The 14,690-nt window shown below is 42.6% G+C and overlaps 1 protein-coding gene across 2 annotated transcripts in view; it reads left to right on the top strand.

Annotated features, from left to right (window-relative positions):
- The window catches only part of map3k3 (mitogen-activated protein kinase kinase kinase 3), a 76,246-nt gene that overhangs the window by 24,925 nt on the left and 36,631 nt on the right, over positions 1-14,690 (top strand). For both annotated transcript variants that reach the window (XM_060902101.1, XM_060902100.1), the window contains exon 2: positions 14,135-14,239. In XM_060902101.1, coding sequence (XP_060758084.1) covers positions 14,236-14,239 — 4 coding nt within the window. In that variant the 5' untranslated portion in view covers positions 14,135-14,235. The remainder of the gene's footprint in view (positions 1-14,134; positions 14,240-14,690) is intronic.

Here is a 14,690-nt window from a genome sequence, read left to right as displayed (position 1 = left end):
GTTTCCAAAAACCAATTATAATCAGTGATTGGCAGTCGGGAACAACGGTGATCCATGATTGGACACAATGATCAGTGATTAGTCATTGGAAGGAATAGTGATCACTGATTAGTGGTCGGGAAGAATGGTGATGAGTGACTTTTTTTTTTGAGAAACAATTGGTGATCAGTAGGGGTTGATTTGATTTATGTAATTTTTTTCTGGGCCGATACAATATCGATTATTAATAATCAAGGACACTGACAACTGATGTTTTGGGGCCGATATTCATCTCATCCCGTTATCTCTAGCCGCTTTATCCTGTTCTACAGGGTCGCAGGCAAGCTGGAGCCTATCCCAGCTGACTACGGGCAAAAGGCGGGGTACACCCTGGACAAGTCGCCAGGTCATCACAGGGCTGACACATAGACACAGACAACCATTCACACTCTCATTCACACCTACGCTCAATTTAGAGTCACCAGTTAACCTAACCTGCATGTCTTTGGACTGTGGGGGAAACCGGAGCACCCGGAGGAAACCCACGCGGACACGGGGAGAACATGCAAACTCCACACAGAAAGGCCCTCGCCGGCCATGGGGCTCGAACCCAGGACCTTCTTGCTGTGAGGCGACAGCGCTAACCACTACACCACCGTGCCGCCCCGCCGATATTCATTTACCATAAATTTGATGTTTGTAGTTTTGAAAATGTACATTGCATGCACTATATTAAAAATATTATTCTCACTTCCCATGTGTTCCATTTGTAAAAACACTGCCTAGGTAGGTCACATGTTTGTGCAGAGTGAGATGAGATGAAGCCTGTTCCAGACAGAAGGGAACATTAAAGACTGCACATGTCCGACTTGCACAATATAGTGTGACGTTCATCTTTTGACAGAACAGCACATCTGCTTACTTCTGGTTAACGCCTCCTGTCAGCCATGTTTTCCCCTCTGTACCACTGTTTTACCAGCACGTTTTTCATAACCTCTGTTACTTTTCTTTTATTTATCACTCTTTTTAGACGTAGTGTAAAAAAACGTTTTTCGATTTGATTGTTGAATCATTGTAATTAAACAGATAATTGGATCACATGACGGTAGGGTAGCACACAGTGGGATCATAGAACGATCGAGCGGGCCATATGCACCGTTATGTTTATTGTGCATCAAACAGGCACATTTTAATCTCAACATTTACAACTGTTATGCAACCCCAATTCCAAAAAATTTGGGACACTGTGTAAACTGCAAATAAAAACAGAATGTGATGATTTGCAAGTCATGGAAACCCTATATTTCATTGAAAATAGTACAAAGACAACATATCAAATGTTGAAACTGATAAATTTTTTTTTTTTTTGGAAAAATATATGCTCATTTGGAATTTGATGTCCGCAACACGCTTCAGAAAAGCTGGGACGGGGTGTGTTTACCACTGTTACATCACGTCTACTTTTAACAATCTATAAATGTTTGGGAACTGAGGAGACCAACTGCTGTAGTTTTGAAAGAGAAATGTTGTCCCATTCTTGCCTGATATACAGTTTCAGTTGCTCGACGGTTCGGGGTCTCCTTTGTTGTATTTTGTGCTTCATAATACGCCAAATGTTTTTAAATGGGAGACAGGTCTGGATTGCAGGCAGGCCAGTTTAGCACCTGGACTCTTTTTTTTTTTTTTTTTTTTTTTTTTTTTTTTACTATGGAGCCATGCAGATTTAATATGTGCAGAAAGTGGTTTGGCATTATCTTGTTGAAAGAAGGAAGGCCTTCCCTGAAAAAGATTTTGCCTGGATGGCAGCATATTGCTCTGAAACATGTTTATATCATTCAGCATTAATGATGCCTTCCCAGATGTACAGGCTACCCATGTCATGTGCACTAACGCCCCCTCATACCATCACAGATGCTGGCTTTTGAACTGTGTACTGATAACAAGCCGGATGGTCCCTCTCCTCTTTAGCCTGGAGGACGTGGGGTCCGTGATTTCTAAAAAGAATTTCTACTTTTGATTCGTCAGACCTTGGGACAGTTTTCCACTTCACCTCAGTCCATCGTAAAAGAGCTCGGGCCCAGAGAAGGCGGCGGTGTTTCTGGATATTGTTTATATCTGGTTTTAACCTGCATTTGTGGATGCAGTAATGAAGTGTTTTCACAGACGATGGTTTTCTGAAGTGTTCCTGAGCCCATACACTGATTTCCACTCCAGACACGTGTCTGCTTTTAATGCAGTGTCTCCTGAGGGCCTGAAGATCACAGGCATCCAGTGTCAGGTTTCAGCCTTGTCTCTTGCATACAGAGATTTCTCCAGATTCTCTGAATCTTTTAATGATATTATGGACCACAGATGATGTGATCCACAAATTCTTTGCAGTTTTACACTGAGGAACGTTATTCTTAAATTGTTGCTCTGTTTGCCCACGCAGTCTTTCACAGAGCGGTGAATCCCGCTCTATTTTTACTTCTTACTTTTACCTCCGAGAATAGTCGAAGTAAATATAAATGTAACATTACTGATCTACAGTTGCTCATTGTTCTAGTTTAAAATGCACCTTAAAATGAAGTATCTTCTCATTGTTTTCATTTACATTGGCAGTGTCTTAGCAACAACTATGTGCTTATCACTCAGTTTGTGATACAGTCTCTGAATTATTATTATTCACTTCACTGGAATGAAGAACCGAGCTAAAAAGATAATCAGAGATAAAAAGAGCAAAAATAAACTAACAGAACTACTCCGATTCACCATTACCTTAAAGCTACAGTGTGGGGGGGAGTGTCCGGGACAATCCCAGTGAAATGTGTGGACAGTGTCATACGCCAGCTCAGATATGTCAAAAGTCATCACACCTCAACAACAAGAACAGGGCAATTCCATGTAAATGTCAACCTCACCATGCAAAAATAAAGCAACATGTAATACATCAAAACCACTCCCAGAGATATCACCTAGGCCTGTATTTTACAGATGTGAATAAGTTGAACCAATTTGTATCCAACCTAATGTGTCACTGTCAGTCTTTCTTTCTTATAATGTAAAACCCAAGCTAAAATCAACTTTGATCATGTACAATTCTATATTATTGCCACAAGCCACAGAAATGTATGCTAAAATCCACAAAACAGCAAAACAATAGCCATTCTAAATATTATTTAAGAACTTTGATAGTTTTAGCTGATATTTAGAGAGTTTTTCAAAGGGTTATGGTGGTTAAATTGCTGATTTTCTAAACATATGCCATGTCTATTTCAGACGCGTCACATCCATAACGGAATTTCGTCGGATCCATAACGCTGACTTTTCCTTCCGAAACTCTGCATGAAATACAAAATATTTTAAACAAAGATTTTTTTAATATTCACCTTGGACCCCTCTATCAAATGGATATCTCCATTTCGACATTAGGTTTACAATTTCACAGAGTTTGATAAAAATGTACAGTCACCCAAGAAAAGTGATACTTTTTCTGTCACATCCATAACGCATCTTTTATTGGCATTTTCTGGCATGCCCTAGATGTACTATGGGAATTGTTCTTGTTCTATCACTTCTCCAGTATGGTACAGCCTTAAAATATGCAACACCTGTTTAAATACTGGGAGACAGTAAAACATGCACTGGGTCATTTGTTGCCATTTTGAGTTCAAGTGTCACGTCCATAACTCTGGAATTGCTCAACATGAAGAGAGAGCAATCGAGAGAGGCCAGAACGGATGAAGTTTAGCATTTATCTTTCTGAACTGGTAAGATATTTACTTGGTTTCTAATTCAGCGGGAGGAGAGCGAATGATAGATGATTTATCGTCACGGTGGAATTTGTATCATTACCCAGTTGTGAAGAAGAACTTATGATCGTGACCATAAATTAGCATTAGCAGGAGGTTCATTTTTGCCGTCCTCCGTACTTTTATATCCTGAGTGCTTTCTGCTAGATATACACACTCACTGGACACTTTAATAGGAACTTGTTCTTCATTCTAAGATCCCTGTTCTTGGCTGCAGGAGTGGAACCCAATGTGGTGGTGTTCTGTTGCGTGCTGAGATGCTTTTCTGCTCACCACAGTTGTAAAAAGTGATTATATGAGTTGCTATATCCTTCCTGGCAAAAAAGCTCAAACCAATCTGTCCATTTTCCTCTGACCTCTCTTATCAACAAGGTGTCTGTTTACTTTCCACCCACAGAACTGTCACTCGCTCACTCGCTCAATGTTTGTTTTTTGTTTTTCACACCATTCTATGTAGAGACTGTTGTGTGTGTGTGTGAAAACCCTAGAGATCATGCCACGGTGAAAGTCACATTTTAAGTTCACAATTTTTCCCATTCTGATGTTTGATGAGAACATGAACTGAAGCTCATGAATTGTATCTGCATGATTTGAGAACTGCATAAAATAGCAGGTGGGTGTATACTGTGTTTATTGGTCTCTGTTTTAGCTAGCGTGCTAACGTTATCCAGCTCCTTAACATGTTCCTAATGCTGGGATCAGACTCCACTATATTTTTGTCTTTCATGATGATCCCCATGTCGGATTAGATAATCGTGATCCCATAAATTCTTGCCAAGTCTTGATCGGGAGACTGGAAGCTCTACAAGTTTGACCCCAACCAATCATCGTTCACGTCTTTCCGTGTCGTCCAGGAGGAGGGTCAGGAAATCGTCAGTCATGGCTATCAAGGAAAATGTAGGGGTTGTCAAACTAGGCGAGAAAATACAAACGTTGGAGTATCATAGGGCGCCACATCACTGGTCTTCGATTATGTCACACTACAAGGCCTGTTTGTCGTTCCTGACTTTCATATTCGGGCCTGGTGCTGGAAATTTTTACCCGCCACGACAAAATCGTGTCAAAATCAGGCTGAGTTCATGTCGTCTGATCCAGACATAATATGATGGACTGGAGATCATGGCTGACCGTTGCGCCTAATTGTTACGACTGGCTCACAAATCGCAACAAAGGAAGGAGTCAAGTCAAGTTTATTTTGATAGCGCTTTTAACAATAGACATTGTCGCAAAGCAGCTTTACAGAATTTTAAATGACTTTAAACATGAGCTAATTTTATCCCTAATCTATCCCTTGTTTGCAAGTAGTTTGTTTTTATTTCGTCCTCGGTTGGTTCAGCAACACGCTCCGCCATTTTGTTTTTCTCTACTCCCAGTATGTAAGCTGATATCCTAGTAGTAGAGTAGCCAATCAGAGCACCTGATTGCTCATATCCAGTGAATGTGGATAGAATCAAATCCAATATCATAACACCGTAACCGTAGTAAAACATTGGGTAGTAGTTGGAAATGGGTGGAAAGATGCACGACGGCAGCAAGAAGCATCAAACCCTGGAAAAACTGCCGTTTGAAGAGGACTCTTACTCAATTTGTCACGCTTTCTACAATTAGGGAAATGCACTGTGTAGACAACCAGGTTGCAACATCGATGATTTCACTGCACTTGAGAAAAACAAGGTTATTGACCAGTTCCCAGCCAAACCTCTAAATACGTGACCAAGCAGTAGTAGTCCAGTGTGGAATGTTGTGTCCCTGATACCGGATGGTTGTGAGTTCAACTTTCCAGAAAGCCAATAAGCCCTTCAGCAAGGTCCTTAATTGCGAACTGCTCAGCTCTGTGCTTGGATTAGATTCTACATCACTCGTAAGTCACTTTACAAAGCCAAATGATCACATACGACATGAATGCCTTTTTTGCAGTTCCAGCATTCTTAAGACGAATTCCAACACAAGCCAGCGCCGGATTAAAGGCCGAAATGGTTTCTCTCAGACAGTAACGACAGGAATGAATCGGACATGCTGCTTATGTTTGTGGTCTGTGGTAGGACCAGAGAGAAGAAAGTATGCAGCTGAGGGGGGAAAAAAACCCAACAACTCAGGAATCAAAGGAACATGTCTGAGGAAGTAATGTAATGAGTGTTTTTGAAAAGAACAAAGTTTAGAGAAGTCACATCAGTCACAATATTCTTGTGTTTGCAGATTTACCCACAGAGACAAAACACACTTTGCTCACATCGTCACTGTTGAGGTAAACTCCAGAGGTCTACTCCTTGGTGGGTGTATGCTTTAGGGAATATGATGCTAGTTCTGAATAGCCATCTGCATTATGTACATTGGGAAGTCTTGATTATGGAAATTTTTCATGCTGTGTACGTGCATTTGGTTAGTCCACTTGGGTGGCACATTTTTTCAACTTTGATCTGGGGTCCTCAGACGCTCAGGAAGTTAAAGATCGTGATGTGGTCAAGCAAACGTCTCCAATTCTATGATTTTGTATCTGCAAATAAAGCTACACTCTATAGACAAAAGTATGTGGACACCCGATCATCACAACCATGAGTGGTTCTTCCTCAGACCGTTGCCACATAGTTGGAAGCACACGGTTGTGCTGAATTTGTTTGTGTGCTGTGCTAAGAGGAACTGCCCACGAGTTGGCCTTGTGGTTAGTGTGTCCGCCTCTCGACCAAGAGATCGTGAATTAGATTAGATTAGATAAAACTTTATTGATCCCTTTGGGAGGGTTCCCTCAGGGAAATTAAGAATTTATACGTCTTTGTAAGAAGAGCAGAAAAGTAAAAAAAAAAAAGTGGAAAAAAAAGAGGTTTAAAGAGCTAAAAACTACAGAGCTACTGGAGAGGCAGCCGTCCACACAGCACCCATAGATGATTAAAAAAAAATAAAATTATACTCACGGTTGGGTTATACCAAAGACCATTATAAAAATGGTACCCAAGGCATGCTGCAATGCAGATATGAGTAGGGAGTCAAACTCTCATGGTTACCAGAGGACTGTAACCCCACCAAGGCTGAGGGCTATAGAAACAGAGATCTGTGCTGCACCCACGTGCCTCAAAGAGCTGGGTAGTACTGGGGCAGGAGACTGCCTATGACTTTGACTAAGAGGCTCAAACATGTTACAGCATGACAATGCACCTGTGCACAAAGCACGCTCCATGAAGACACGAAAGAACTCCAACCTCAACTCCACCGAACACCTTTGGGATGAACTGGAACTTCAGCTTCCTCACCCAAAATTGGTGCCTGACCTCACTAATGTTCTTGTGGATGAATGAACACAAATCTCCACAGACAAAATCTACTGGAAACCCTTCCCAGAAGAACAGGAAAGGAGGGACTAAGTCTCGGATGAGATGTTCAAAAGATGTGTCAGATGTCCACAAACTTTTGGCTATATAGTGTATTATGAAGTCAAAAATCTCATCTCATCTCATTATCTGTAGCCGCTTTATCCTTCTACAGGGTCGCAGGCAAGCTGGAGCCTATCCCAGCTGACTACGGGTGAAAGGCGGGGTACACCCTGGACAAGTCGCCAGGTCATCACAGGGCTGACACATAGACACAGACAACCATTCACACTCACATTCACACCTACGCTCAATTTAGAGTCACCAGTTAACCTAACCTGCATGTCTTTGGACTGTGGGGGAAACCGGAGCACCCGGAGGAAACCCACGCGGACACGGGGAGAACATGCAAACTCCGCACAGAAAGGCCCTCGCCGGCCACGGGGCTCGAACCCGGACCTTCGTGCTGTGAGGCGACAGCGCTAACCACTACACCACCGTGCCGCCCTGAAGTCAAAAATGTAAATCCAAAATAAAAGTAGTGTATATAAATTGTATAGTGGGCTGTTGGCTCTACATTTCATCTACTACTGTTTCTCATCGAAGCTAATGCATACGCGAGGTTGGGAACCGTTCCACCCTCGGTGGCCAGTTTCCCCCAACATGAGTAGTATAGGTCCCATGCAATCCACACCATTAGCAGTGGTGCTGTCTTAAGCTTGGATCCACCTCCTGCTGCATACCTGACAATACTTGCAAAGTCTCTGTGAAAACAGCGTCCTTATAAGCGCATGCTGATTGTGCTCAAATCAGCATCATGTGTTTCCCCATAATGACTGGGTCCCAAGTTCGTGCACAACACGCTCCGAAGGACCCTAAATGTAAATGCACTTTTTAAGTCTCGGGGAAGGTTAGGCTTTGCCGATCTGCTGCGTTTGATGAGGCTCCTGCGAGCATCAGGGACATGGATGCGAGACAAATATATCTCAAGAGGCTTGACAAAGGTTCCCTGAGCTTCTGGAGGTATTCCCAAACTCCTGAGTATTTGCCCCTTAGTTTGTCGATGAAAACATCACCACCAAATTTAAATGCATGCATTGAAATTTTTCATGACGCTTTTGGCCACTCATGAGGTGAAGACGCATCAAAAAACAACTCGCGAAGCTTGGAGAACATTCGTCGTGTATTGCACGATTGGTGGTGATGCTGCCAAGTTTTTGCAAACCCATCGCAAGCTGTAGTGTGACCAGGGCCTTAGATTTGTTTTTAACTTCAAATGGTCAGGAGACAGGAGGAAACCAAGCCACAGCTCAGTACACTAACTTGCGTAAAAATTATTAGATGGTGGGTCTCTGAGAAATACATCTGGACTCTGTGTTGGGCAGCATGGCATGCGGTTTGGATCTTCCTTATGATGGCGTGTGCTTTATAGATGACTTTAAACTGCAACTGGTGGTGAGTCTCAGGTCTGGGAGGACTTGGGGAAAGTGGAGTTACCTCTTAATCACCATTGCTCCCAGGTCCGCTCTGACCCAGAGTGGTAGCACCTGTCTGGGTTCCAGCTATGGGTTAAATAGTAAATCACCAATAAGATGCTGGCAGCAGGACACTTTTCGGTGCAATGTGGCAGATAAACCCAACAGGGTCAGTGGTGCACCCAGGGCTCGAAATTAACTTTTTTTCTTTGTGTCCCCCAGTGGTCCCGAATTCTGTGTTGTATTGTCCCGAATGGAAGCAGTAGTGTCCCCGTTTTTTTCCTCTCTGAAATAACCAGTGGTTAATATTATCATATGAAGTTACTATTATATTTGTAACTATGCGATTTTGAACCCTTTATATCATTTTTACAATAAGTCACAAAACACAAGTGATACATGTCCTATACATCATCTACTTCAAAATTACAGTTATTGCATTTTCAGTTTATTAAACTTTGGCGATCTCACTGTATGAATAGATACCCGTTTATTTAAAGGGGCCAACTAGCTCATTCAGAAAACGTTTCAACTCACTACATCTGCAGTACACTTTAGTTGAAAATAAGACCCCTTTTATGTTAATTTCATCTACTTATACCTTGAATATCTGTTGGCATATATAAGGCCAACTTATCATTTTCACCATGACCGTTATCCATTTTTATGTAATATACCTGCTGCCCCATTCAGAGATGTTTTGAAAGCCATCAGCCATACCATCAATAGATGAAATGCCCTTGAGCAAGGCACCGACCCCAACATTGCTACAGGGACTGTAACACTGTAAAAAACCGTAAAGTCACTTTGGATAAAAGTGTCATATCATATAAGTGCAAACAAAGCAATGTAATGCACGTTTTTTTTATTGTAACCTTTAGTCATAGAAATCATTTACATTATTTACAGTGCTTAATTTCATTTTCTTTGACCTAGATAAATTTCCCATTCATTTCTATGGAATTATTTGAAAAACTACACACATTTTCAAACATCCGCTGCTCTGGCATGTTTTCACCTAGAGACATGATTCAAACTTTAAAACGTAGAGAAACTTCTCCTCTGTGGATCTGGCATTCAACTTTTTGCAAGGTTCTATACTTTTGGCTCAGACCCAGCTCAAACACCATGTGGGTTCCTGGAGAAATTCCGGCTTTATAATGGGTGTCTATTGCGTTACACACCAGTGCAGCTCGTTAAGTTAGAGTGTAGAGAACTTGGAAAAATAGCTCAAACTTTCTCATTTAAACTGTGCTTTCAGCCCCAATTTTCACTCTACACACACAATTTTCTCAAAAGTAGTAGCCACACTTGTCCTGATTCACACAATGTGTCTACCTACACGATAGGACTTGCAGTTTTTGAATGAGAAGCCTGAAAGTGAGGAGAGGGCAGGCGCGCAGCCCCATAGACTCATATTGTAAACGTGGCTGCGCTTTGATTGTTAAATCAGAAAAGTCACTCGTTTTTAACTCTCTCTAGTGTCCTCAATTTTTACACTACAGACAAAAAAAGTACATCAGTGTGTTCAGGAGACCCTTGTGGCACTCAATGTGAAATAATTTTGTGAATATCTCCTTCCGTTTTCGTGTAAATCCCCGTTGTTTGGAGGGAGCGCTCTGACGGAAAGCTGCCCTTTTTGTGTGCCCCTCCCCCACCCGCGCGCTGAGCAGAGAGAGACAAAAATACAGTCCAGCTCAGCTCCGGCAACTGTGACTGCTACGCGCACTGCATCACTCTCACGATTTCCCCCGGGGGAATTGTCGTCTCTAGATCTATTTTTTTCTATTGTCCCGGGATTGTCCCAGATATGATAATTTTGTGTCCCGATGACATTTTTTATGGTCCCCGGGACGTCGGGACACCGTTAGTTTCGAGCGCTGGGTGCACCACCAGATGGCATGCGGAAGAGCCACTCAAATGGCCAATGGATGGCATCACTAGGCAAGTCAGTTGTCACTGCGGGGCAACTTCTATACCTGTCTGGTCTGTGGCACTTTTGTGCACCACTTGGTATCAGGTCTGGAGGTCCAGAGAGACAAAACGATGGGGGCACGACATCATTTGTCTTACCTTGCTGCACAAAGCACTTCGTTAGGAGAATAGTATACGAGAGCTCACGAGGCCAGGCATTCCATGGCGGCTCGGCCGGGCTATTAGTGCTGCTGCTGTGGACGGCTCTGTTGCTCTGGTGTGGGCCTCACAGCCTATCTGCGTTTCTGCACATCCCAATGAAGCAGTCATCGCGAACGATGGACAGCTGCCGCTAACGTGCTTTATAATACATAAAGCTTGATGTCCATGCTGTTTAGTTTGTGAGTGTTTTTTTATGACTGCTGAGGTACTCAAACTTGACAACGTCTCTAAATGGCAAATATTTCCGAAGTATTTTTCTCCGGGTGGATGAATAGTACAACGCTTTCTCTGTGCCAGCAAAAACTCACATTTCCACCATTTTTCCAGTCCAGATGCTAATAGTTTAACACATACATATGCACAGATGTACACTTACGCATGACACACTTTCTCACGACACTGCTACACTCAGGCACGGATATGGAAAACCTAACGTGCACAAAATGCCTTTTTTTTTTTTTTTTTTAAACCTCCCCCCTCCTTCATGCGCTGTGTGTTTGGACCATATGACTCCAAGACTTAGAGGTTCACTGGAGTTTCATACCTTCAAATCAAAATTTCACAAAGCACTTCAACAGATGTGTGTGATTGGCACGGGCCGAGTTCGTTGGCAGCTGTTCCTTCCGGAAACTCGACATGCTGACTCATACGTCTTACAATGGATGAGGCTTGGGCCAAGATTCAGGCTGCAGTTTGGTTTAATTATCATTCATTATGTTAGAAATCTGAAACTCAGGACACATGGCTACAAAATCGCCTCAGATAATAAAGTAGTCTCAGGTTAAGAGAACATATTGGGGAGAAAAAACAATTGGTAAAGCCATTCAACCCTATTTGATAATGATTGTGGAAATGATGAAGAACCTTCCAGGCTTGATCTTTATTGTTGTAAGTCATTTTTATGTGGCTTTTTTTATTTTTACGATATTTCTCCCGTCTCTGCACTTACTGCAGTGGTCTAGTGTAGTTTTTGTCCTGTTAGTGTTGCCACTGTATTGGTTGCTGTACCTGTGACGCAAATTAGGGGTCTTACACTTTTTGAAGTTGTCCGTTACATGGTATCATTGTATTAATCAACCATGCAAATGGCACAGCGGAAGCAATCCAGAGGTTGATTGATCGAAACCATCCGCTGCTAAGTCCACTTTGTTTGCAGTGGTGGCTCAATAGTTAAAGCTCTGGGTTTCTGATCAGAAGGTCATGGGTCAAGCCCCAGCACTGCCAAGCTGCTACTGTCAGGCCCTTAAGCAAGGCCCTTAACCCTCTCTGCTCCAGGGGCACTGTATCCTGACTGACCCTGTGCTCTGACCCCAACTTCCTGACAAACTGGGATAGGTGAGGAAAAGAATTTCACTGTGCTGTAATGTACCGTATGTGTAACAAATAAGGGCTGCTGCCACTTCTAAAAATCAGTGGTGAAAACGAACGGAAATATGTATTGTGAAATCTTTGTACAAATCTCTTTGCATATCCTTGTACAACCCCAATTCCAAAACGTTGGGACGCCATGTAAACTGCGTAAATAAAAACAGAATGTGATAATTTGCAAATTATAGAAACCCTATATTTCATTGAAAATAGTACAAAGACAACATATCAATTTCTCACCTCTCAACATTTTTTTAAATATATGTTCATTTTGAATTTGATGTCAGCAACATGTTTCAAAAAAGATGGCATGATTACAACTGTGTTGCATCACCTCTACTTTTAACAATGCTCTGTAAATGTTTGGGAACTGAGGAGACCAATTCCTGCAGTTTTGAAGGAGAAATGTTGTCCCATTCTTGCTTGACCTACAATTTCAGTTGCTCAACAGTTCGGGGTCTCCTTTTGTCATATTTTGAGCTTCATAATGTGCCAGATGTTTTAAATAGGAGACAGGTCTGGACTGTAGGCAGGCCAGTTTAGCACCAGGACTCTCTTACTACAGAGCCATGCAGTTTTAATATTTGCAGAAAGCGGTTTGGCATTGTCTTGCTGAAAGAAGGAAGGCCTTATACATAGAAGGATATACAGGGATTATACAGCCAAGGTTTTTAGTGCAGTCGAGAAACAGAACGTTGCTGGAGTAGGGTTTAGGGGGAGTCCAGACTGACAGGGTTTAGATTTTTGTGAGGGATTTGAAGATAACTGGAGTAAGGAACTTCCACATCTATAATGCTTATCTGTCAGGGTCATGAGGGCAGCTGGAGCCAAAACCAGCTGACTTCAGGTGAAAGGCGGGGTACAGCTTGAGCAGGTTGCCAATCTGCCGTAGGGCTAACATGGAGGCGAACAACCGTCTCACTCACATCTATGGGTAATTTAGACTAGCCATGTGTTGGCCACATGTCTTTGGCCCGTGTGAGGAAACAGGGGGGAACATGCAAACTTCAGAGTTGGCACGAGGTTCGAACCCAGAACCTTCTTGTTGTGAGGTGATGGTGCTAACCACTGCGCCAACGTGCTGCCCAAGTAAAGAACTTGATTGGGCAAAAGATAAACAGGTAGACAGTGGGATTGTGTTTCTGAAAAATGAAGGTATCTTTGATTTAACCATGACACCGTAACGACCCTGGTCCTTATGCAGTATTTTCCATTGCTTTCATTAAAATTCCATGTGGCTCTTCATGCTGGTTAGATGGGTATTGAGTTTAAACACATTTAAAATGTTGAAGAGCAAGTTCCTCCCATGCCAGGGCTTGGTCTTCCCAGGCAGTCTCCCCTCCCACTACTAACCAGGTGCATTGGATGGCGCCAATCTCCGTTTCTATAGCCCTCGGCCACTCATCTATACAGCTAGGGCCTAGTCCTCTGGTAACCATGAGAGTTTGACTCCCCACTCACATCTGTATTGCAGCGTGCCTTGCCAGACGGCAGTAGGTACCATTTTTTTTATGATGGTCTTTGATATGATCCAACCATGAGTAGAACTTGCGATCTCCTGATCAAGAGGCAGACACGCTAACTACAAGGACAGCTCACAGTCTACATCTCTGTAGTTATGTGGAAATCTTGGCCTCGTAACCACATCCAGTTCTTCAGTGATGTCACTCGGGTCATGTTTAAACATGAACGAAACCTCACCGTGTAGCTGAACAATAGAATGTTTATAAGGGAGGGCATCTTAGACAAACGGAATCATTTATTTATTTATTAATTATTCAAGACAATTTCATTAAGTTGATGGAGTTATTATTATTTTTTTTTTAATTTTGAATTTGTAACTAGAAATGATTTAACGTAATTGTTTACATTAAAAAATGAGGTAACTGAAGCACATGCGACGTTTGATTTCATTTATGGAAAGAGTGAGATGGAGCTTGTCGGTTTCAGTAGCCTTGTAGCTTCAGTTCATACTGAAAAAAATGTCACGCATTTGGAATAAATTGAGAATTGTGAACATTTATGATGACACTCGATCGTAGCTCTTTCAAGACGTCTAAAAGCTGCATGTTTTTCCTCTCAGGCTGTTAATGGGTGGCGTCAAAAGATCAAGCGTGTGAAGACTCCACATCTGAATCCAGAAGAGGACGCGCACGCACGGGCGCACGCGCACACGCCACAAAAATGAGTAAGTTCCTTTTACTTTACTTGGATAACGTACAGTCCCTGAGGGAAAGGATCTAGTTGAGGTTCAGTTATAGGTTACCGAATGTACTCGGTGTGCAGGTATGTGACCGCGTCTCTCCCTCCCTCCCTCCCAGCCTGCCTCAGCATTCTTCTGCATGAGGAATTCTGGGGAAAAAAAAGAGAAAGAAGGTGAATCGGGTACACCAGTACACCTCTACTGGTTTAAAGAAGCCTTGAGTGAAAATGTATTTTATATATATATGTGTGTGTGTGTGTGTGTGTGTGTATACACGTACATATACACACAAGCACGCTCTTGTCATGTTGCTTATATAGTGTGCGCCGGTCCAAGCCGCAGGTTTGCACGTGGTAGAGGAGGCTCCTCCGGTTTTCTGTCTCTCTCTCCGGAGGTGTGTGAAGTCCGTCCAAGCTACACACTGGGACTATTTTCC

This window comes from Neoarius graeffei, chromosome 20 (genome assembly GCF_027579695.1).
Source record: "Neoarius graeffei isolate fNeoGra1 chromosome 20, fNeoGra1.pri, whole genome shotgun sequence".
Classification (NCBI taxonomy): domain Eukaryota; kingdom Metazoa; phylum Chordata; class Actinopteri; order Siluriformes; family Ariidae; genus Neoarius; species Neoarius graeffei.
Note: the sequence above shows the minus strand (reverse complement) of the source record. Positions and strands in the feature narration are given on the sequence as shown.